Here is a 22242-nt window from a genome sequence, read left to right on the forward strand (position 1 = left end):
CAAAATTCAAAAATCTCAAGCCCATTACTTTCTGCGAGATCTAAATCTAAATCTCACGGCCCAAATATTAGGTTTCATGCTTGAAACTTCAAGCTCATGTCCAACGCAGGAGGGTATAGCTCCTCTTCTCGAAATTAAACCTGCCACCCGCTGTCCAGGTATCCTCTTGGATATTTATGACTTCTTCTCCGGCCATATTTGTATCAGTGATCTTGAACTTACTCCCTCCTATCTTAAAAACCTGGACCTTAGTGCCCTCCGGGATAGATACTTCCGTTAGAATATCTTCATCCTCTGAGATATTGACCACACTTAGGTTTATAAAACCATCCTCGGAAATAGCGCCAGAGACGTCGAGCCAAGGCGCATCCATCGTTGTCCTAATCCATTCTGGCGCCGTTCTACCCTCATAGGTTCCAGCGCTTAGGTGAACCCCCAAAGTTTTCCCTTTCATATAGTTAGAGAAAAGATATAGAATAAAATATGATGTCTGTTTGACAATACCTCCCTTAGTTGACATTAAAGGAGATATCACATTCACAGACTGGGCTATATTCGCCATTCCTAAATACCTAGCCTGACGAACGAAAACATTCAACCAAACACCAACAGCTAGCGCATCCGATAGAGTGTATCTCTCTTCCGCACCCTGATCTCCAGGTGCTCGAGTATACATCCAAACGTTCCATTCGTCAAAACAAATTGTCGGTTTGTGAATTATGTGAGTATCAGCAGTTGGGGGGTTCGTGAAGCGGTTGTTAATGCGTGCAAGGTCGATTAAAGAAGCTGTTACCTCAATCGCACGTTCTGCAGATAGCGGAGCTATTACATTCGGAACGTGCTCGGGGTCGGCGGTATAAATATGGATGGAGTGCATATCGATATATTCAATAGAATTCTGCAAAACGTATCTATCCCAGTCGCTAGTGCCGTTCTCTCCACATAAAATAAGTTTAATACTTGGATCGAGGAGCTTCAAAGCTACGAAAGTCAGTCCAATAATAGAATACCTGGGTACAGATACGTGTCTATACCTTTGCCCCATTGGTGTGCTTTCTTTGCGTAATCCTCTTTCGTCATTTGCCCGACTTGCCTTTATAGATTACGGATTTGAAAAGTTAGTGATACGGCAACTTCAAATCACTATAAAGTAAATGTATTCGAATACATACCACGGACCCCACATCTCGTTTCCAAGCGCCCAATATTTTACTTTATAAGGTTTATCCCTTCCATTTTTTCGCCGTAGGTTAGCGTAATAGGTATCTTGGTCTAAGTTACAATACTCTAGCCATCCCAAGGCTACCCAACCCCACACATGAATTCTTAGTTAAGCCTTAAAACAAGTTTGAATGGGTCACATATAGTATAACGAACCTTCCATAAGGGTTCCAGTTGCCATGTTTAGACAGATATACGGCTCCGAACCAAGCTCCTCACACCATTCCATGAAATCATCCGTCCCGAATTGATTACTTTCAACACCTTTCCAGGCAAGCTCGGGGCGTTTCGGTCGACTTTCACGCGGCCCAACTCCGTCTAACCAAGAATATGTGCAAACGAAATTCCCTCCCGGGTATCGAAAACATGGCACCTTAAGATCTCGGAGTGCATCCATAACATCCTTTCGAAACCCTTTCGAGTTGGAGAGGGGATTCCCTGGGTCGTATATTCCATCATATATGCATCTTCCCATGTGCCTATTTTGTTAAGACCGAAATATAAGCAACAGAACTAACCCCGATCTTATAGTAAAGCAGTCTTCAAGATCGAATTTGAATATTCTCGAATAATTGACAAACTTACTCCGTAAACCCAGAGTAAATTAGAGGATCGATATCATAGAGTGCGCGGCGGCCATCAACAAGTATTGAGGCTTCCGTTTTACTTGATGTCTTGGTAAAGGTCGTCATTTTGCCAATCAATCAATCGTAATTCTGTTGATAGTACAAAGAGAGGAAGTATATCGACTCAGCACCTATTTAGAAGAAGCCATCGACCGACTTTAAATTCATGACAATGCACTGGCAAAAACATTTGTCGCATCTTTATCGGGATAACGTCTGACCAGTGCCCCACCAGAGCTCCCCAGTGTAGGAATTCATCGGAGTGTTTCAATTTAGTTATATAGGTCATTGAAATAAGCCTTTTTAACAAGCCTGATTACGCCGAACTGGCAGCAGAGGACCCATTTTGCAGCGAAAACCCACGCTTAAAGCTTAGAAATAACCGGAGTTACCATGGACTAGCCTAAATCTTTCCGAGCCGTCTGTTTGAAATGCCCCCAATGTGGGTTGGATGCCGAATTCCCACCCGGTCTGGAGTAAAATGCGGAGTCGTGTTAAGGTTTCTGAGCTGAGCTGAGGGTTCGGCTGACGTCAAGCGAATATAGGAATTTCGTGTCGAGATACGAGCCGAACCCAAGGATCCATGTCACACATCCCCAGTCTCGGCCTCTTATTGATGGAAAAACATAGCGTCTTAATATTCTCGACCTTGGTTTCAGGAGCACAGAATGCAACAAGAGTTTATCCCATCTATGAGAATGTCAACAACATGCGCATGTAGCATGCTATGGGATCAGCATATATCCTGTCTCGGAGTGAGATACCCCGCTCACATATTTTAATAGATGTACATGAATATTAATTGAATCAGACCCATGATACCAAAGTTCGGCTTCTATTCCACTCGGTTTATAACCCAAAAAGACTCTGTCCAGGTCTTAAGATTGCATCGATTGTGGATCCATGGAGAATCTGCTCGACGGACCCCGCGCGCACGTTCATGCGACGCCCACACGATCAACAGTAAAGTTTATTTGAGACTTCGTGACGCTGGTACGTATGTACCGAGGTTCTTAATAGCCATCCAGCATCTATAGGTCCAAAAGCAGAGCTAGAAGTACGCAAGAATGTTCCCCTCCCATGATTGGACAATTTTAGAGAGTCATCATGTCAACTGTGAGTGATTCTTCCAATGTCGAGAGCCGAACTTCAGACGGTGATCGACAATACATAAAGCGACGGTTCTCCGCAAATAGTCTCAGCGCTGTACTCCCCGTAATTCTGGAAATCCCATAATTTCGAGTCAATAGCTCTTCTAATCCCAGTAAATTGTTGCCAGTATGCCTCTACCACCAAAATGGTACCAATTCCTAGTGGGAGTATTTGCTTCCTTGGGATCTTTTTTATTCGGTTATGATTTGGTTAGTTATCACTCGCAATATATCTACGCCCTATTTTCCCAAACATTATGTTAATAACTTAATACTCTTAACGACTCAAAGGGCGTCATTGCCGAAGTAGTTCAATGCGAAACCTTTATTTCGAGATTCGGAAACGACCCTGATGAAATGTGAGCAACTAAGATCCATACTCATCAAGTGAAGAAAATTGATATAGCTTTCTGGTCAGTGGCGCCGTTGTTTCAACATTTACTGGAGGTGGTTTTATCGGTGCATTCATTGCCAGCTACCTATCAGACTGGTATGGTCGACGTATCACAATCTCTATCGCCACAGTTATATTCTTGTTGGGAGCATGTCTACAGACCGCAGCTCAGGTGCGCTACCCTTCTGCTAGAAATTCATTGTGACATAGCTGAGTAACGGATATGTATAGTCGTTGGCATACCTTTGGTCCGGTAGGGCTATTACAGGGGCCGGGTAAGCACCCTGCTTTATATCATTAGATTCAAAACCCCTTTGCACTCTTATCTACAACATTTAAGCGCTAACATTACAAATCTAAAGTGTCGGTATCCTAGTTATGATTGTTCCTCTATATCAAGCAGAGCTTGCCCACCCATCCATCCGTGGCCGAATTACTGCCTTGCAGCAGTTTATGTTGGGTATCGGTGCCCTCATAGCAACTTGGGCCGGATACGGTACATATATCCACTTGAGCGATGATGGCCAGTGGCGGATTCCTCTGGCTTTGCAAATGGTTCCGGCCATCGTATTGGGAACTTGCATTTTCTTCATGCCGGAGTCACCTCGTTGGTTGATTGACAAGGGAAGAACAGAAAAAGGTCTCGCTGTTTTGGCTCAGCTTCATGCCAACGGTGACCAAACGGATGCTTTTGTCAGAGCAGAATTTGAAGCTATCCAAATGAGCATCACTGTCGAGCACGACAATGAGGCGAAGAAGTGGTCTCAGTTGATTACAAATAAACTTAATTTCAAGAGGCTTTTCATCGCCGTTAGTGTTCAAGGAAGTATTCAGATGACTGGTGTCAGTTTCATCCAATACTATGCACCGTCCATCTTCAAAGAAATCGGGATTAGTACCAGCACCACTCTCTTATTACAAGCCATTAACTCCATTATCGCACTTATTGCTCAGTTTTGTTGTATCATGTTCATCGGTGGGTACCCAGGTTCCTTTATTAAATATCATTCTACACTGCTTGATTCACTTTGCTAATATAACAACTGATAGACCGTTTCGGTAGAAGATGGGTTTTGATTCTGGGTAATCTTGTCAACATGGTCGCATGGATTATCGTGACTGCTTTGGTTGCGGAGTATGGAGGACGGACAGATGCGACTGGGGCGCACTGGGCTTTCATTATTATGGTACGATAGATGATATGAAGTCTAACTTCTAAATCCTACGATTACCTGGACCTCGCTAATACACAATGATCTTAGACATGGCTCTACCAATTCTCTTTCTCCTTTGCATGCGGACCTCTATCTTGGATCATACCGGTATGGAAAAATTCCAGATTAATTGGAGCTTAAACAGTTGTCTTTGAGACCTTGTGAAACCAATGCTGACCCTTTTCGAAATTTTTCCACAAAATTAGGCCGAGATTTTCAATACTGCGACGAGATCCAAGGGTGTTGCAATTGCAACAATGACTTCATTTGCGTATGTTCCACCGATACCTTTTGGTTTACGATAATGGCTAATTTGATATTGGGTTTTCGAAAAACTAGCACAAATACATTAATTGGACAAGTTTCACCTATCGCTCTTCAAAATGTTGGCTGGAAGTATTTTATGTTCTTCATCATTGCCAATTTCACCAACGCAATATTCTTCTACTGCATCCTTCCAGAAACTAGTCGGGTTCCGTTGGAGAATATGGATCAATTGTTCGATTCTTCGTGGTGGATTCCGGGATGGAGCAAGGAGCACATTGCTCGACTCCGTGAAGAACTAGAGGAAAGGACCGAGGAGATTAAAGAGAAGGATGATGGTGTAGTGCAACATGTTGAGGCTACGAAGACTGCCTAGGGGTTTTACATAAATTTGTGAATGTGTAGACCGTATGTAGGGGCATTTCATAGTGGCATATCCAGAGGGTTATATATTTAGTTTCGAATTTGATACTTATTAAGTAACATTGAAACTGGACGACCTGAAAAACAATGTTCAGAATTTATAAACCGTTTGTTGTATGTTAGAACATCTATGTACAGTATCGATCGAGAGAATCCAGTGAAGTAGAAGAGGGTACGTACATGCCGGCCCTCTTAACAAAAAATGCCAGTATAGGACCATCCGGGACTTTCTTTTATCTGATTAGCGTAGATTACTTGTATATTCTCGCATATTTCCCTATTTGGCTGAAGACTTGGTGTCACCATGTGCAGACAACCTCATTCCAACACGAAAAACACAACGCTTGCCTGTCATCAAGTTCGAATCCAATGCAATCCATAATTCACTGCCTTACTATAGCATAATCTAAAAGACCAGCTTTCCTTCAAGCCTATTGCTTTAGACCCGAGTGTTAGGAATAATAACTCCTACAACTAATTGGTACTAGTATATTTGCACACCTCCTAGAATTAAGAATGAGGAAGCTATCGATATCCCGAATGTTGATGGCGAAGTCTTCGAAGAATTGGGCCTAGTTTTCGCAGACCAAGAAATCCAAGAACACTGAGATATCGGTATCTTATAAGTTTAGCCGAGGTTGGAGGCCAGGAAGGCCTGTGCTGAGACTAGTCACCATTAGGCTCTGGCTACTACGCCCCACTCTAAAGTCCTGGTGGATCCCTATCGATCTTTATTTAAAAGTTAAACTTGACCCTATACTAGGAGTGTGCTAACGTTGCACGACGGGTTTAACTTTCAAACCTACATTTTTTGATGGGGCATTTCTCGAAATAATTCTTCTACAGAGTATAGCGTCCGTGCTTCGAAAAGGTCCGAGTAATATCCGGGTTGTTATATTCACTTATCATCGAATATATATATTCGCAGGAGAGTATTCCGCTCGATCACGACGATGGGTAGGGGGCATTTTTTATCATAATTTATTCAAAGCATTGTTAAACAAAATCGAAATTTAGCCAGATATAATTCTATATTTTTTGTGCTTGGTAGCTCCTATTCTAAATCGATGTATCGAAATTGTTGCGGATAGATCACTTGAACTTAGATCGCATTACTATTATTCAAAGATTTTCATCATGCTTGTAGACTTTTATAGACAGCAATCTACGCAGTGGTGAGATTCTCGTTTACTTTTATCCGTTTTTACTCCTCTCTCATTCAATTTGAGTATCCTGTAGTGTCCAGCATTAGTGGAATTGCCACTACATATACAATCCAGGAGCTTGAGCGAACGATAGATCGTCGAGAATAAAACTCAAGATCTTCATGAACTACCCTCTACTAGCTATGTGACTGTAGGAACAAAATTTTACCACATGAATCCCAAAATTTTGAATCATTTCCCCCCAAGATCAATCAATCTGAATAACATACATATGCAGCCTTTATGGTTGCGATAGAAGTGTAGCTTCAAGCAATGCGGAGTTGAAGGCAATGCCGAGTTGTTTAACGTAATTAACGAATTACTCACTCACAATCCCATGGAAGTTTTAAATCATTTCATAACAGGGTTGTAACTAATCAGTGGTTAGTATTGCGAAACTAACATTATCGTCCAGCTTACAATTTAGTCTTGTACGGTCGCTAGGTTACGAACCAATTTCGATCAACTTTAGGGTAAGTTGACAACACAGGATTTTGTTGTATATTTCGCACCCACTCAGATGATTTCGAGGATATACGCGACCGAGAAGGCCGATCTCCGGTTCGCGTAAGGACTAAATATGAAGCTCGCAGTGTTACTGGGAAATAGCCTAGTCGACTCACCCCATTGTGCTCCGGTCCGTCCAGTCCGTAAATTCGGACCTCGGTAGTGTCTCAGAGATAACCCGTTTGCAACAAATTTTTCTGACGCCGCGATATTATGTAACAAGCTTACAGGGCCATCAAAGGCCATCGGGATGAAATAAGCCGTATGACTTGAAGACTCGGCTATTCCCAGCGGCCAGAACCGCGATTAGAACCTGTATCACAAAAAACGAATTCGAAAGTCTAGAGCGCGACTTCAAAGGCGACCGACTATAAATTGAGGATTTTTGTCAAAATTTAATTGTAATCTTTTTTATGCAGCATTCAATCTCCACAAATTTACAGCCCGCACCGCCACCTTTTCTTTAATCCCATTTGCATTTAAACACTAATTTCCCGTCTTTTGGTCACAATGGCACAAACGATGAAGGCAGTAGTATTCAAAGGTCCAAAGTGGATCGCGGTAGAAGAACGGCCAATCCCGCAAACCCAGGAACCTGACGATGTCATCTGTAAAGTTGACTATGCGGGGTTGTGTGGAAGGTAGGCAAAGGATCCCTGCGAGTTATGAAATTACAACACTTCACGACTTAATTGGTAGCCAAATTTTATCAAATCTGTTCAATCGGAAATCGGAAATTATACTAAGAGTTTATGAGAATGTTCCGGCGGAAACTTCGGGCATTTCCTTAATAGCATAGTAAGCAGAAACATTACGAGCTAATTTGAGGCACCCATCTAGTGAGCTACACGTTTATCGAGGCGTCGAGAAGAAGGATGTGACTGGATTTATCATGGTTAGTTAGCGCTGCAATATAATATGGATTGCAGTGCAGTATATAGCCAATAAACGGGTGTTCTCTATACTAAAATACTCCGAATTAGGGACACGAATTTGTGGGAACCGTGGTAGAAGTTGGATCTGCTGTAACTAGTGTCAAAGTTGGCGACAAAGTTGTGGCGCCATTCACGATCTCGTGGTCTGTATTCGATATCTACCAAGAGCTCCATCCATAAGTTTAATGCACTAATGCCCACCGGTTACCGGATCTAGTGGGACATGCTTTTATTGCAAGAACGGTCAATCGTCCCGCTGTGACAAATGCAAGCTCTTCGGGTCTCCAGCCCTTGAAGGGTCTCAAGCCGAGTATGTGAGGGTGCCACTTGCCAACGGAACAATCAGCAAGGTCGCGGAGGGTGTGCCGGAGGATATGTATATTCTTATGGCTGATATATTCCCAACGTACGTATTGAGTGGTTTTGTTTCGGCTTCGAATTCCTATCCGCAAGCTAGACGTCATTCGGGAAAGACAAAACTGACGCCACATATTCGCTGAGAAGAGGCTACTTTGCTGTTTCTAATGCAATTAAGATGCTCCCATCCTCACAACCTCCATCCGACGCAATATTTGTAGTTCTTGGTCTCGGACCTGTGGGTATTTGTGCCCTGGTGGCTCTTCAATCTTTCAACCCTAAACAGGTGTTCGTGATAGACTCCGTCGAGTCTAGGCTCGAGCTCGCAGCTTCACTTGGTGCCCAGCCGCTCAATTTCAGTTCATATGAAGGCGGCATCGACGGGATCAAGAGGCGTATACAGGACGCCACTGAAGGAAGGGGTGCAGATGCTGTTGTTGAGATTGTGGGTTCGAGTAAAGCCTTAAGGTTTGCCTATGACTTAGTTCGACCCTGGGGAGGTATTAGTAGTATTGGAGTTCATAACGCGGAGGTAAGGTCCTTCTTGTTGTGCGTCTAGTTGCAAGTTGTCTTTTATGTGACACAGCTATGTCATTATGCAAGATGGATGCCCAAAAGAGGATCTGCTCGCGGCTGACTTGAGATACCACAATAACAGTTGCCATTTTCCGGAGCAGAAATGTATGCGAAGAACTTGAAACTGCAATTCGGGAGGTGTCCTGTAAGGTCGGTCTATGATGAGGCGCTCACCCTGTTAAAGAGTCAGTATGAGAAGCTTAGGTATGTAATGCAGTTGGCCTCACCAAGTTGCGGTTGGACTTTATTCTTCCTATTCGATGGCATGTGCCGCTCCTGACTTTTGGAAATTCTGCTGCTAGGTTCTTAACAAACTACCACATGAACTTGTCGGATGCTGTGGCGGCGTATGAGAAATTTGATAAGGCTGAGGTCCAGAAGGTCATCTTTCGCTTCTGAGAATGGCATGTACAAGCTGTGGCGTGCGTTTTACCAGAGCCATCGAGTTATTTCTCGTTTTAACCGGATATCAATTGGTTGAATCTATAGCCTGCTGAAAACGGCGATGCTTTCCGAGTTCCTGTCCCTGCTTGTCCCATAGCTAGCTGTATGAGCAGCGTATTCACATAATATATGTGCATATCCCTAAGTATCTATCATGAAATCGTCATGTGCCACAACATTCTATTTCATGAGGATTCGGCCGGTTGCGCCATGCGTGGCAGTGAAGCTACCGTGGGCGCCACATTCCTCACTCTTAATCAGATTTATTGACGAAGAAGGCAAACCAGACTCTTATATCAATATCAGCCGGATGTCTCAGCGCCAAAGCATTCCGCGGGTTTTACATCCACGAGCGGACTTACACAGGCTCAGTTTTGGCAAGCTAGCTGTGGGAGGGCTATCATTAACGTAATCAGCGTATTCTTGTTGGAAGATATCGATCGTGTTCGTACCATAAAAGCAGGCTTTCTGGTGGCCCCGCCATCAAGGAGAAAGGGGGGGTTTTTTTTTTTTCTTCTCTCATGCAAGCCACTCAGCCAGCGGTTTTTCTGCCATGATAAGCTACTGTACCCCTCTTTTATGCAAGCACGGCATGCATGGTGAAAGATGATAGTCTCCTTGCTTTCAGGTAATTTTCTTTTCTCGCTTGCTATCGTGACAGGTCCGACAGTCTCCCGTTGGCCGGCCGTTATTGGCCTCGTGATTAAGACCACCAATGATGGGCTCTGAAAGCCCTCTGCGGGCTGAACCGCTGCTAAATTCCTGTAATGCAGAAGAGACTTTGACGCCGCCTCTAGTTTTGGCAGAGTGTAGTAATAGATTAGTAACATCGAACTCACAGACTTGTGTTGATAAAAGAAGCGGTTTGTTGCAGGAACGAATGCTCAAAATGTCCGCCAAAAAAGAGTCCTAACGGCAGGATCGGATATTACATACCTCTTTCGACCTCGGCCATGCTGGAATCAAGACTAAGAGATGCATCTCGTGAGAATGGGGCTGCGAGCTTACATCTGGGCATGCGTATTCGCAGCAGTAAAGACACTCAAGTACCTCTACTAGCTTCTTTGGCCAGTCCTGCATATGAAGCAAAATGAAAGCCACGCACAGATGGTGGCTCGCAATGGCTAGCAACTGCGACAAATCGTATCGTTTGGTGGCTTCTGCTGTAGGCAACAGCCTTCAGATATCAAGGTCGAGATTTGCAAAGTCTAATTTGGTGTGAAACGTAAATGTAATTAAACAATATATCGATTCGAAAAGTGGGTATAGAATTCTACTATGTACTGTTGAATAGGTACATTACAATACATAGGTATCATGGTAAAACCGTTTTCCGGTAACCAGATGCCGTACCAGAGATGAGTTTCATTTGCCTAGAGCGCCGAACTATAATAACGACCGTTGTGCTATGGAGGCCAATTTCCTGCTTGAACCATGATCGTGGTAAGGAATGAAGGTTATGTTGGCTAATTACCCACCATGTGCTAGAGGGAACTAGCGGTACATATACTTCACTCTAATAAACGTGGGTAAACGAATGCCTAAAAATTGATACCATGCATATTTAGGAGAATAATTTCGAGAGCCGATATACGGGCTAATCTAAAGTTTATTAGTAGCGGACCTGTTAAGTGCCAGCCACCAATAAAACGCTGCGATTTGGGCGACAAGTTTTGCCGGCGAGAATTTATGATGAGCTGCACCCTGGACTGGCGGTGCGACCAGGTTCCTCAAAGAAGAAAGGTTGCGCCCCACAATGGCTGTCTCTTTCCATTTCACGATAGAAAGGGGGAAGGCTTACTATGTACACAGCCAAGTTAAAGTCCCGCACGGTGGGGATCCCGTGATGGTTTTTTGAGGTCTGCAAGGACATAGCCTATTGGTCTGAGGGTGTCTAAATCCCCTCGGATCCTTGCCACAAAGCCTTCTGCATTGGCCGAAGATGACCCGGATGCCGAAAGCAAGAACCAACAATTTGAAACCTGGCCTTTCTGTTCTTCGTGGGGATGTATCTGTGGAAACATGTCGCCTATCGCGAGATCAAACAAAGTGGAGAAAAAAAAAAGAAGGAAGCCATACCTTCTTGCAGAAGCGAATCACGCCTACTGTTGATCGTATGCGGTTCGTATGCCTTGGTTTGTTGGCAAAGTCCTGGGTGCCGAGGAGAAGAGAAAAGAATGCGGCATCTATGAAATACGCAGCTTGGCTTCGAGATATGCGATGAGGCGGTCCTAAGGGGAATGGCCCAAGGGGTTATGAAGAGCGTAATAGAGACCGGGGCTGTTCCCTGTCAGTAACTTATGAAATTCGCTCCTCTGGTAAATTACGGCATTGCATCAATGGCGTTAATCAAGCTCGTGAGTCCCATGAAGGTGCTTGTCCCATGGTCGTGTCATCGTGTGGCCATTGTCATGTTGTAATGGATGAAGCAGGATTATCCTCGCATGTCAAGCCCCCGCCTTTTTCTTCAGACTGTGGTTGCATCATAAAAGACGGAATTATGGAACACGTTTTTGCTGATAAAGGTCGAGGAAAGATTAACCGCTGAGCTCATAACGGCACAGTGGCTAATTGGGAAAGTCTTGTTGCGTACGGGCTGCCACATCACCGCCGCACCAGTATAATAGCGCACGAGCGAACCAACCGACGTCGGTGAAAGCAGCTTTAAATCTAATGCATCACAGTCTAGACGACGATCTCGGTATCAAATTTAGTTTCGCAATTGCCTTGATCGTAATTCCTGCTGCTGCTGTTGCGCATGCATAGATCAGCTGACTGAATTGTTGGGGTTTGCGGCGGTGCCATCAGGCAGCCGTTGTGCTCTGGTTGTTCAACCATCTGAAATGAACACGGATTGCTCCGGGATAGATCATCTTGACCCTTCAAATTCGCCTCGTAGGCTTTTCTGCGGGAGGTTGCGTCGGATAAGCCTTTAAGCGGACAAACAACGTTGTAGACCGTCCTGCAGCCACTCCGCTGTCAGTACTACCAGTCTTGGGTGAGATGATCCGAATATATCTAAGGTTCAGATTGGCCGGGCCAGCAAGAGGTCGACTACGAAGTGCCCTTCAAACAGATATGATCTGGCTAGAGATGGTTAGATGAATGGTTTTTCCCTCTTTTTTTTTTTTTTTTTTTTTTTCCCTCCTTTCTTCCCGCGTAGATTCACACGCATCCGCGTGTCTCGCAAAAGTGGGTGTGTCGGTGCAAGTGTGATGAACCGGTTTTGAATGATCACAACTAATTCGGATTGAATCAACGATGGTTCAGTCTAGGCAGCCGATCCGTTATAAAATGGGTCTTTGGAAAGGCATAATGATGAACCGTACATTTAAATCGCGTGAGGTCGAACGAGCTGTCGGTGGCATCTTTTTATGTCTAGAGCTACGAATGTGCATTTTAATACCTCGAAGCGGCGGAGAATATAATCACGAAGTACAAGGCAAGCCAGAAGAGTTTCAGACAGAAAGCGACCCGATTTCAAAATTGCATATTGAATTATCTTGCAATGAGCTTGGTGCCTAGCCTAGGATAACAAACGGGATCCGATCTTTAGGACGAAGAGCACTTGCATAGAGCAAGCAGACCACATATCCCCACCGACACCTTTTATCATATATGCATACAGCCGCAGATCCTATCCACTTCATTTCGTGCATTTCTTCTGATTCGAGGGCCAAAGGCGGTGATCTTATAGTCCGACGCTCTGTGCACACAGTTGACCTAAATCTTAAAAAGCTACGAGTTTGGGGAGCGCTGGATCCATGGAGCTCTGGAACCGCCTGTTGTTCACCTGATATATCATATCGGAGCCTGTGCACAAAAAAGCACTTCCTTGCAGTCGGATATCCTTATACAATACTTTTAGGTGCGGAATATAAATCCAAGATAAGCGCATTCAGCTTTATATCACACTATGCCGATCTAGTAAGTGGAATACACACCCTTCAAGCCGATATTCTCCTCCAGGCGCTCGATATGAGCCGAGAACTTGGCCGCCTTCGAACCTCCTGGTTGAGGAGACTCACTTGTGTGTCTCTACAGAATAGATCTGACCGAGTCTAAGTTCGCAGCCCTTTGTGGTATGCGCTGCCGGCGTGCCGCATTACTCTGTTCAAATATCGACGATAGGCTGCCTGACTTTTTCTACCATGGGTGCTAAATTGCCATTATATCACGTAGAATTAAGTAATAAAGTACCTCAATAGCTCACATTTCAAAGAACCAACATATCCTTTTGTTTCAAACATCTTATACATGATAAATTGGTGAGGCTCGTGAGCAACAGCCACACAAAACGCCAACCAAAAGTTTTCCAACCAGCGGCATTACGCTTTAACAACCTCGACAACTGAACCTGTTCGATCATTCTTATCACAGCCTGCTATTAATATTGACCGCAGTTTCGTTCGACAAGCCGCCGTTATAGACAGAGCGGGAGGTGCCGCAAATTAGTATCTATTAATGTGACCGGACGGTGCTGCCATCTTAGATATAATTCCCCCAAAGGACTGAACTAAAGCTTGAATTAGAAGTTTCGTGAACAAAATAGCCACAGCAAGCTTTATCAGAAAAGGACAAGTGCCTCAGAGCGCCTCTTACAATCTCGTCATCTCTAGACCCGTTTCCCCGTTTCTTTTCCCCCTTGCAATTGTGGTGCACCTCGCCTTCTCTTGCTGGCTGGGCCGGCCGTCATCATTCGGCGCATGCACCAACCACCAACCACGGCCACGCTCCAAACTGACCGGGCTGGCTCACTACGCCATCATATTTTCCCCTCAAGCTGGCTTGTTTCCCGCATTTTATATATTTTTTCTTTCTCACTCTTTCTTGTCAACATTCTCGATCGTGACAGTCGGAGGGCATTTCGAGAGAACGACGGCGCGACCTGGCCGTATACTCTGGTGACAGATTCCGATTGGTAAGTCGTGCCAGCGCACTTTTTCCCTCCTCTGCACATTTCAGAATCAAGGGCGCATCTTTTCATCATCCTTTCTGCTTGTTGTCTTAATACGCCTCACCACCCTTGCCTCGACGAGATCGCATGTCACAGCGGAGTGTGCACCACCTTACACGACACCGGGACATCTCAGTACTTCATTCCTACATACATACATAATACATCTGCTTTGTGTCTGCAAAAAAACTAAACTCTGATCTCCTCGATCTCGCTTTCCCTTTGCAAACATCTTGTGTTCGACATCCAATATCACTCGGCATACGATCAACATAAATGTATGTTGCATGTCCTCACAACTAGGTATACACATCACTGTACACGCAGTGACTTGAGGCTGGTTTGCTCTGGATTATTTTCTTATTTTCGTCGTTGGTGTACCCCTCGTGGGCTTGCTCGTTTAATTTCTTCTTCCACCTCGTTCTTTCCTTCCGGTTATCTCCACCGCCTGGCCCTTTCCTTGCACTAGTCAGTATTTTGACCAGTCCTGCATCTTTCGCCGTCCCTCATCTTCTCTTTTTGGCTCTGCGTCTTCTTCGAGCACTTGCCTGCACCCGTGCATATTGGAACCCTGGAGAGATTCTCAACGGACGGGCAAGCAGATGAAAAAGCTGCTCAAGCCCACCTTGAGAAATACAATAATTAAAGTTTCTTTGCCCCCAGAGGAGAAAGAGGTTCGAACGGAGCAAGGGAAAGAAGTGGTTACCCACAAGTTATTATTTCTGCTGCTGGTCTTTTTTATTTGCAGCCGCCGCCGCCATACATACTGCCACCACCACCACACCACGGTTGTATGGCCGAGTATTCAAGCAAGTGCTGAGAATAAACACCAGGCGGTGCACTGCACCTTCTCTTTGGCTCGTCATATTTCCTTTTTCCTTTCCTTATAACTAATTTCATATCGTCTTTCTTAAATCCCCAATTTCGTCCTTTCACTTCCCACATACATTCCTGAGATTCTGTCAAGAACGATCTAGTTCAACAGGCACATTGGTTTCGAGTTACTGACCTCACACGGTTTCGTCATTGCTCGATTGCGCCGGGCATAGTGAAACATCCGTTCCACAACTTTTAAAAATATTTGTTATTCTCCGACGAAAAGCCTTTCCACAATCATCGCGACAGACATTCAATCAGTCCTAGGAAAACTCGATTATACCACTACTGGAAACCGACCAAGCTGACGGCGGGGATACAAGCTCTAAGGAGGAACAATTCCAACAGCATCGACCGTACAAGTGACGCCTTTTTTTGTCGGCAAATTCGAATTGGACCTCTGCTTTGTTGCATATTTAGATTTACCATATTTTGGTTCTCGGCGCTCTCCCTCCAGATACGCATTACGCAACACCCTTTGACGGTTCTTCATACGATTAAGATTAATAGCATCCTGCGATTGCGCCGTATCGACGAAAATTTTATATCCTCGTCCCCCTTCTGCAGCACAAAGTATTATTGGTGACATGGAAACTGGAATGTTGCGCATTGGCGCCTGGCTTTGGTACGAGTCTGCTCTTCTTTTTTTTTTTTTTTCTTTCTCTTTCTTTCTTCTGTTGTTATTGGGCTTTTCGTCGTGATTTTCCCTCACCAGCCACGCTTGTCTTACTGTACCTTGCACCATATCTGCAAATGTCCCTGGTGCACAAAGTGAAGACGGCAATGGATACTTGATGCTTCCTTCCATTTTCTATTCCATTCAGCCTTGGCCAGTGGATCCAAGCTACGAAACAGATTGTTTCGTTAGTTTTGCGATGGATTGATTTAAACGATATCCCGCAGCTGCTTATTACAAGCACGCAGCCTCTCCTCCCCAGTACGTTAAGAAAGGGTGTGGCGACACAGGCGCATTGTTTTTCTTATTCGTCTTTCTATCTGTCTTCCCTTGTGTCTGGCGTAGAAAAAAAATATTATACAGAAAAAAGAAAGAAGAAAGAAGAAAGAGACAGCCAGATATACACATCCAGTCAGAAAGGCAAGATAGACAGCGGTCCTATGCGCATGCCCGAATAGTGTACTCCAACTCCTACACTACCACCACCATTAACATTGCCATTACTATTACCACTACCAGACGGTGTAGGTGGTACTGGTGGTATATGTCGACCGCCTTCCTCTTTTCTATCTCCCCCCCTCTCTTCATCAGCCCGGCCCGGCCACGCAAATGCCATCCTTTCATTCCTACTTTCGTACAATCACAATCAAATCACTGCACCCTCTCTCTCCGCAAGGACACTGTCGCCGCCAGGTTGATGATATCATGATATTTGAGCCTCCCTCCCTTCCGTTGCATAGACCTCCTGTTGCATGAACACGCCCTGTACCAACCCGCCTTTCATGCTGTCGGACCTCCTCGCCTGGAGCGCTGTTCATGCAAGCTGTTCGTTTGTCTGCGGCATTTCCACCAACTCCACTCGTTCACTCCAGCCAGCTCAGCTCACTACCAATCTCTTTTTGGCTGCTTGCTAACCAGTCCTTGCCTCCCACAGAGCTCCAACATAATCACCAGAGCCTCTGACTTAATCGTTGCAATCTCCAGTTGCGACTTCCTTCCTTCCATTTCCGCCCACTTCCCGAACTCTGACAGACAAGAAATTTAAAAATAAATTTAAAAAAAAATAAATAAATAAAATTGCGGCTGTGACAGGCTGAGTGAGAGCACGCTTTCTGTTCTCACCTAACATCACCCATCAACAACACGATCTGACGGGATCGACAACAACTGTCGCAGTCAAGCCACATCAACAATATCTTCCGCCACTTCGCCCTACCCGCGACAGAGTAGTCCACCCGATCACTACGCGTTTTCCTCCTTCCCTTCACCGCCACACATCGCCATAGCAATAGTCCCCTAGATACCGCGATACCACCCAGTATCCTGCCCGACCCGACTTAAGAACCCCGTCTCCGTTCATATCGGCTCAGGACAGTCGAGGCTGCCTTCCTGTGTTATGGCGCCGGAACCCGTCCAAATATCGTCAGTTCCGAGTATAACTACCAACGGCACACCGCCTGAAAGATCAGGTGCACTAGCCACAGAAGCCGTAAACCCGGCATCGCCTCGAAGGTCTCCATCGCCTTCCGTTCTTCCTCCGCTACATCCTTTCGTTCCAAAGGGGTTCACAGACGGCCTGCTAGCCGCTACTCGACGATCGATGAGCCCAAACCCGAGATCCAACCCCGACGTCCTCGACGACGGAACAAGTCAAAATCCAGCTGCGATCCTAACTTCACAAGCTGTCGGTACTAGCAAGCCCACAGATGGCCCGACTAGTGCTGCCCCTCCGGCTCCTGGCCCTAAGCTCGCACCGATAGAAACCGGAGCTGCCAGTCGCTTATCATCCGGTGGTCCGAGCGCTCCCGCCAGTGCTATTGATGCTTTGGTTTCGCCTCATAGCGCGACGTCGGGATCTGCTGAGAGCGGGTTGACTGCGACAGCTGGGCTTGGGAGCGATAACTCACCCACAAGGCCCCGGCTTGGCAGCATCTCGGAGGCCTTGGGACAAAGTTATGTTGGGAGTGCGACACCTACAACTCCTTTCTCCCCTGTGGATCCTCGAGATCACCGACAATCTTCGTCCTACCCAGATCCAAGAGCAAGCATTTCTTCGGACCCAAGGGCCAGCATTTCTTCTGCTAGCGGCTCTCGAGGGAAACACGAGTGTCCAAATTGTCACCAAACCTTCACACGACACCACAACTTAAAATCCCACCTTCTGACCCATTCACACGAAAAGCCATTCCAGTGTATCACCTGTCAGTCTAGATTCCGTCGCCTGCACGACCTGAAACGGCATCAGAAGCTACATACCGGTGAACGGCCGCACGTGTGTGATAGTTGTGGAAGGCGATTTGCTCGGGCTGATGCCTTGGCTAGGCATAATCGTGGTGAAGGCGGGTGCGCTGGCAGAAGGAGCAGTATGACTGGTCTTGGTGAAGGCGGATATGATGGTGGAGATGGCATGGAAGGGATTGAACACACCGGAGATGACGAGGCGATGCATGATTACCCGGAATCGCCTACCAGCAGGAAGGCAATGAGTCTACCAAATGCGAGGTCGCGGCATAGCTATTCAAGAGCACGGCAACAGGCACGACAGGCACAGAACTTACAGCCAGCTCCCTTGCCTCCTCGTTCTGTTTCAAATCATTCCTACCCCCCCATCAATCCTAATATGCCTTCTGCATTCGGTGCTCCAGCACCGCCAAGCATCAATACTTCTCAGCCGAATGCGCCTTCAATTCTCCAACAAGGTGAATTAACTGATTCCCCGAGAGCACTTTCTCCCAGCAATCCAGGGTTTCCAGTACCACCACATGATTCTACTTCACTCGGACCTGTTAGATCACCTTCATTCTCATCCACTCCGTTCCATCACCAACCGTCAATGGATAGCAATCGTCGACAGAGCACAGTTGGGCCTAGCTACAGCCTACCTCAGCCAAGCCAAACGTCTCCTCGTTCGCATAACGCTGGTCTCCCAGGCAGCTTATCACGTCCTGGGTCGTTTTCCGGGACCCATCTAGCTCCCCCAGATGCCCTGGCTGGCGGTCAATCCAACATCTTCAGCTCTGGGGATCAAGGAATCTGGTCTTATATTGAGAAACTAGAGAAACGAATCCGCGACCTAGAAGAGAAGAACGCTGGTATGGAAGCCAAGATACAGGCCCTCAGTAATGAGCGTCAGTTGACAGGCCTTCCACCTACGCAGCAACCAGCTAGTCAAGGTCCAGAATCAGGCTAGGCAACCTTACTTCGACCTTGCTAATTTCGAGGCTGCTTTGCTCTCCCACCCCCAATAAACACACCACAAGGATGTATGATACCTTGTACCATAATGTATATTCTACGCAGTACTTTGTCATGATGCTCTGCTTCTCTTCTCTATTTCAACCACTCTTGCGGGTTCCGAGATGGCTAAGATGTACTCCTACAGAATTTAGTACCATCTTTGTCTCTCCAGCGCCCGCTGTTATGATTTGCCAGGCTCCCTCTACTTTTCTCTTGGACCTCTCGATACAATAGAATGGTCCTGCCTCAAAAGCATTATTCACTTTTCTTAACCTCCACGCGTTCCTCGCCACGTTTTACACTTTCCCTTTGGTTTATATTTGCTGATATCTCTGGGTGGAGTTTTATAACAATATGCATAGTTACCGGTTGTACATGAACTTTTTTTAATTCACTTATTTTATTTCCAAACTGCTCATTATTTCTAGCGAGTCTTCTCCTTTTGACTAACTTTCTACATTTCCTTGAAGATGTCCCCGCTTTCCTTCTTAACTTCGTCTCCTTCCTTCCTTCACCCACGTTCGTCAAGATATATTTCGGGCGTTAACGTTGGTTTCCTAGTCCTTTTTACCTTTCCTACTTTGTCATATACTCATGCTGCCAGTATACAGAACCCCTTTCAGTATATACAATTGTTATAATATTTATTTTCTACCACTAACGTTACTGTGCTTTGTTGCCCGCTTCTCCCATCATTGCGTCGCTGCCTTAGCAAATGTTTACTACTGCGAGGCAACTACCCAGTCACACGCCTTAGCTTGCCCAACCGAACAACAACACCCACTGCCAGACAATCCATAAAGTGGATCATAACCTAGTTTGTGACGGGGAGGCTTCTTGATAATTACAATATTCTAGCATCTGTGGTGCGAAGACCGTTTCATGATTTTACTAAATTTATCATTTCCCACTTTTCTACGTTTCACATGCTTCCATTACTTTTATTAGCTTAAGAAGATCTAACAGACATGAATGGTTAGGAAGCAATTGAAATTGCTAACAGGATCATGTACACCGAAGTTAGATCTAAAGTAAGTATACTGCATATGCGCCTCGCGATATAAGCCTAGAGCTTGCACATTGCATCTGCTGAATAATATACTGAGGGGTGGTAGCCCTGCTACCCCAACAGATTTCATTGCAGTGTGTCTGTGGACGGCCTTATTAATAGCTGCACTCATGATATTAAACTTCCTACGCATCCAACGTGCATCGAAACCCAAGGCCAACAGCCTAGCCCTCCATTCATGTGAACGAGCTAGCTAGCCTGGCTATAAGATATCGAAGGGGATAGCTGATCGCCTCATTGTCAACTGCTGGAACATACCCATGTATTAGAATTCGAAACCTTTGGGTCATTTGATTATCTCCTCTTGTCGATATGACCGACATTGCTTGATTGGGACGTGCACGTTCTTTTTTTTTTTTTCTATTTTTTGGTCTTCTCTTCTCACTCTAGATTCTTTACCGAGTTTATTCCCCAATTATAATTATACCGTGCATACCTATGCGTTATCGGGCATGGAATTGACGAACCCGTTGCAGTCATTCCGTAGGTCGGGAAGGGCCAGGCCCTCATATATTAGATTGTGGCGCAGATGCTTGGAATTGATGTCACAGGTTGCCTCGCTTAGGATGGAGTGGGGTGGAAAAGGCTCGGTTTCAACTGTCAAAAGTCGAGTTACCGTGCTAGTGCAAGTTTCGAATATATGTAGTGCTGGAGGTTCTTTTGAGCCTTTAATTTCGGTATTGCATCAGAAACTTCAACAAAGCCACAATTACATAGGTGTACTTTTCAAAATAGAGAGAGGACAAGAATATTTTTAGAAGCTTCTATCCCGCTGCCCTTGAATTAAGTAATCGGCAAAGAGATTACCGAGGCGCATTTTTTGCGTGTCCCACTTACCGTTTTTATTCCGTAAAAATGCTGTGCGTATTGATTCTATATTTTAACATGATTATGAAACTCAGTGGGGTTTGGAAACTAAGGTCGGAACCTCTCTTTGAAACTCTTAAAAGATCTCCTTCCCTACTGTGCAAGAGCCTTCCCGTAAATACTTTCTCTTCCCGTGATCACTTTTTTATTCCCGCAGGTTTGTGCAAACAAAAAGGTCAAGGCATGGCCCAGGACTTTTGTGACGACCTTGGTAGAGCGACGGCAGGGACCCCCTTGTCGACGCATTTGTGCGGCATTAGTGTACCTGATGGTACATATTTGTGAGGCCTCATATCGACGCGGGCCGCGGGAAGACACTTTTTTCGGACTTACAGGTCTCCCCAATACACCAAAGCCCTCCACTCATGCATGTATTCGTTCATAACGCAGTTGGCGAGACTGGTCTTTTCAGCCAGACCTTCTCCTTTCTAACCGAAGTAGTTAAGAGATGGCTGTTGTGGCTAAGCCACGTATGCTTGTAGATGAAGGGGGGAGACGGGAATAGAAACCGAAAGGCGTCTACGTCATGCAGGCCGGGTCAGCGGGGTTCCCGTTGACCGTCCTGCTGGGTTTAGATTTGAGGCATGTGCCTCTCTCGGATTTTTTCAGTAGACGCCACGTCTAGACACGTGGAGCGTGATAAGAAGTGGAACATTGTCTCTGAATTATCGGCCTTCAAGGAGCAAAAGTGGGGATGAATGTAGACGGATGTATTCACGATGTATACATGTATCTCATGAACATATCATTTACAAGCCAACAAGAGGGAATTGATACAGGAAAAATACTTATCTCCTCCCACCTAACACGCCACTCTGCAAGGCAGGTACTTTTTACACTCCTGATCGAAATTTTTTGCCCAATGTGAGGGAAAATTGATCAGGGTCCACACTGACATGGGGGTCTGGAAAAGGTCGAGAACGACTGGATGTGATTGGCAAATGGGCGTTGCGCTTGTTGCAAATCGAGTTTAGCCACCCTGATTTTCATGGTTGAAGCCACCCACACCTCGCAAAAATGTGGCTGGGAAGGCATCAAAAGTGGTTGGGTGAATGACATGATAAAGCATGGTCTGTGCATCAACATGGAAGGACTATAGGGGAGTTCCTTGAGGATAATTCTAGAAGAAACAGGCGAAGAATTTGATGCGGCAAATTGCCTCAAGATGGGGCAGGGAATTATTGCCGTACTGACGCATATGATACGCCCATGTAACGATATCGAGGATCGATCCCGATGTCGA

General features: G+C 45.5%; 4 protein-coding genes across 5 annotated transcripts; 3 read left to right on the forward strand and 1 right to left on the reverse strand.

The window, feature by feature from the left end:
- Window positions 1–94: 94 nt before the first annotated feature.
- Window positions 95–1402, reverse strand: DFL_002434 (uncharacterized protein; the record flags this gene model as incomplete). Its single annotated transcript, XM_067631219.1, has 5 exons — window positions 95–447; window positions 505–981; window positions 1035–1093; window positions 1173–1302; window positions 1378–1402. The coding sequence occupies 5 exons, from the start codon at window positions 1400–1402 to the stop codon at window positions 95–97; spliced, it is 1044 nt and encodes a 347-aa protein (XP_067493786.1).
- A 1725-nt stretch (window positions 1403–3127) lies between these two features.
- On the forward strand, window positions 3128–5246 carry DFL_002435 (uncharacterized protein; the record flags this gene model as incomplete). The annotated part of the gene is made up of 9 exons (XM_067631220.1): window positions 3128–3208; window positions 3290–3357; window positions 3417–3564; window positions 3624–3667; window positions 3755–4368; window positions 4443–4579; window positions 4655–4714; window positions 4813–4877; window positions 4946–5246. 9 exons carry the CDS (start codon window positions 3128–3130, stop codon window positions 5244–5246), a joined length of 1518 nt encoding a protein of 505 aa, XP_067493787.1.
- Window positions 5247–7515: 2269 nt separating this feature from the next.
- DFL_002436 (uncharacterized protein) lies at window positions 7516–9272 on the forward strand (the record flags this gene model as incomplete). Its single annotated transcript, XM_067631221.1, has 7 exons — window positions 7516–7646; window positions 7846–7900; window positions 7989–8083; window positions 8158–8346; window positions 8445–8829; window positions 8956–9077; window positions 9176–9272. 7 exons carry the CDS (start codon window positions 7516–7518, stop codon window positions 9270–9272), a joined length of 1074 nt encoding a protein of 357 aa, XP_067493788.1.
- Window positions 9273–17222: 7950 nt separating this feature from the next.
- Window positions 17223–19016, forward strand: DFL_002437 (uncharacterized protein; the record flags this gene model as incomplete). Of its 2 annotated transcripts, XM_067631223.1 has the most annotated exons (2): window positions 17223–18084; window positions 18149–18195. In XM_067631223.1, 2 exons carry the CDS (start codon window positions 17223–17225, stop codon window positions 18193–18195), a joined length of 909 nt encoding a protein of 302 aa, XP_067493790.1. The 2 variants fall into 2 exon arrangements, with proteins under 2 accessions (XP_067493790.1, XP_067493789.1); XM_067631222.1 differs by having other exon boundaries at window positions 17223–19016.
- Window positions 19017–22242: the final 3226 nt, after the last annotated feature.

Source organism: Arthrobotrys flagrans (genome assembly GCF_004000055.1).
Source record: "Arthrobotrys flagrans strain CBS H-5679 chromosome Unknown unitig_3, whole genome shotgun sequence".
NCBI lineage: Eukaryota > Fungi > Ascomycota > Orbiliomycetes > Orbiliales > Orbiliaceae > Arthrobotrys > Arthrobotrys flagrans.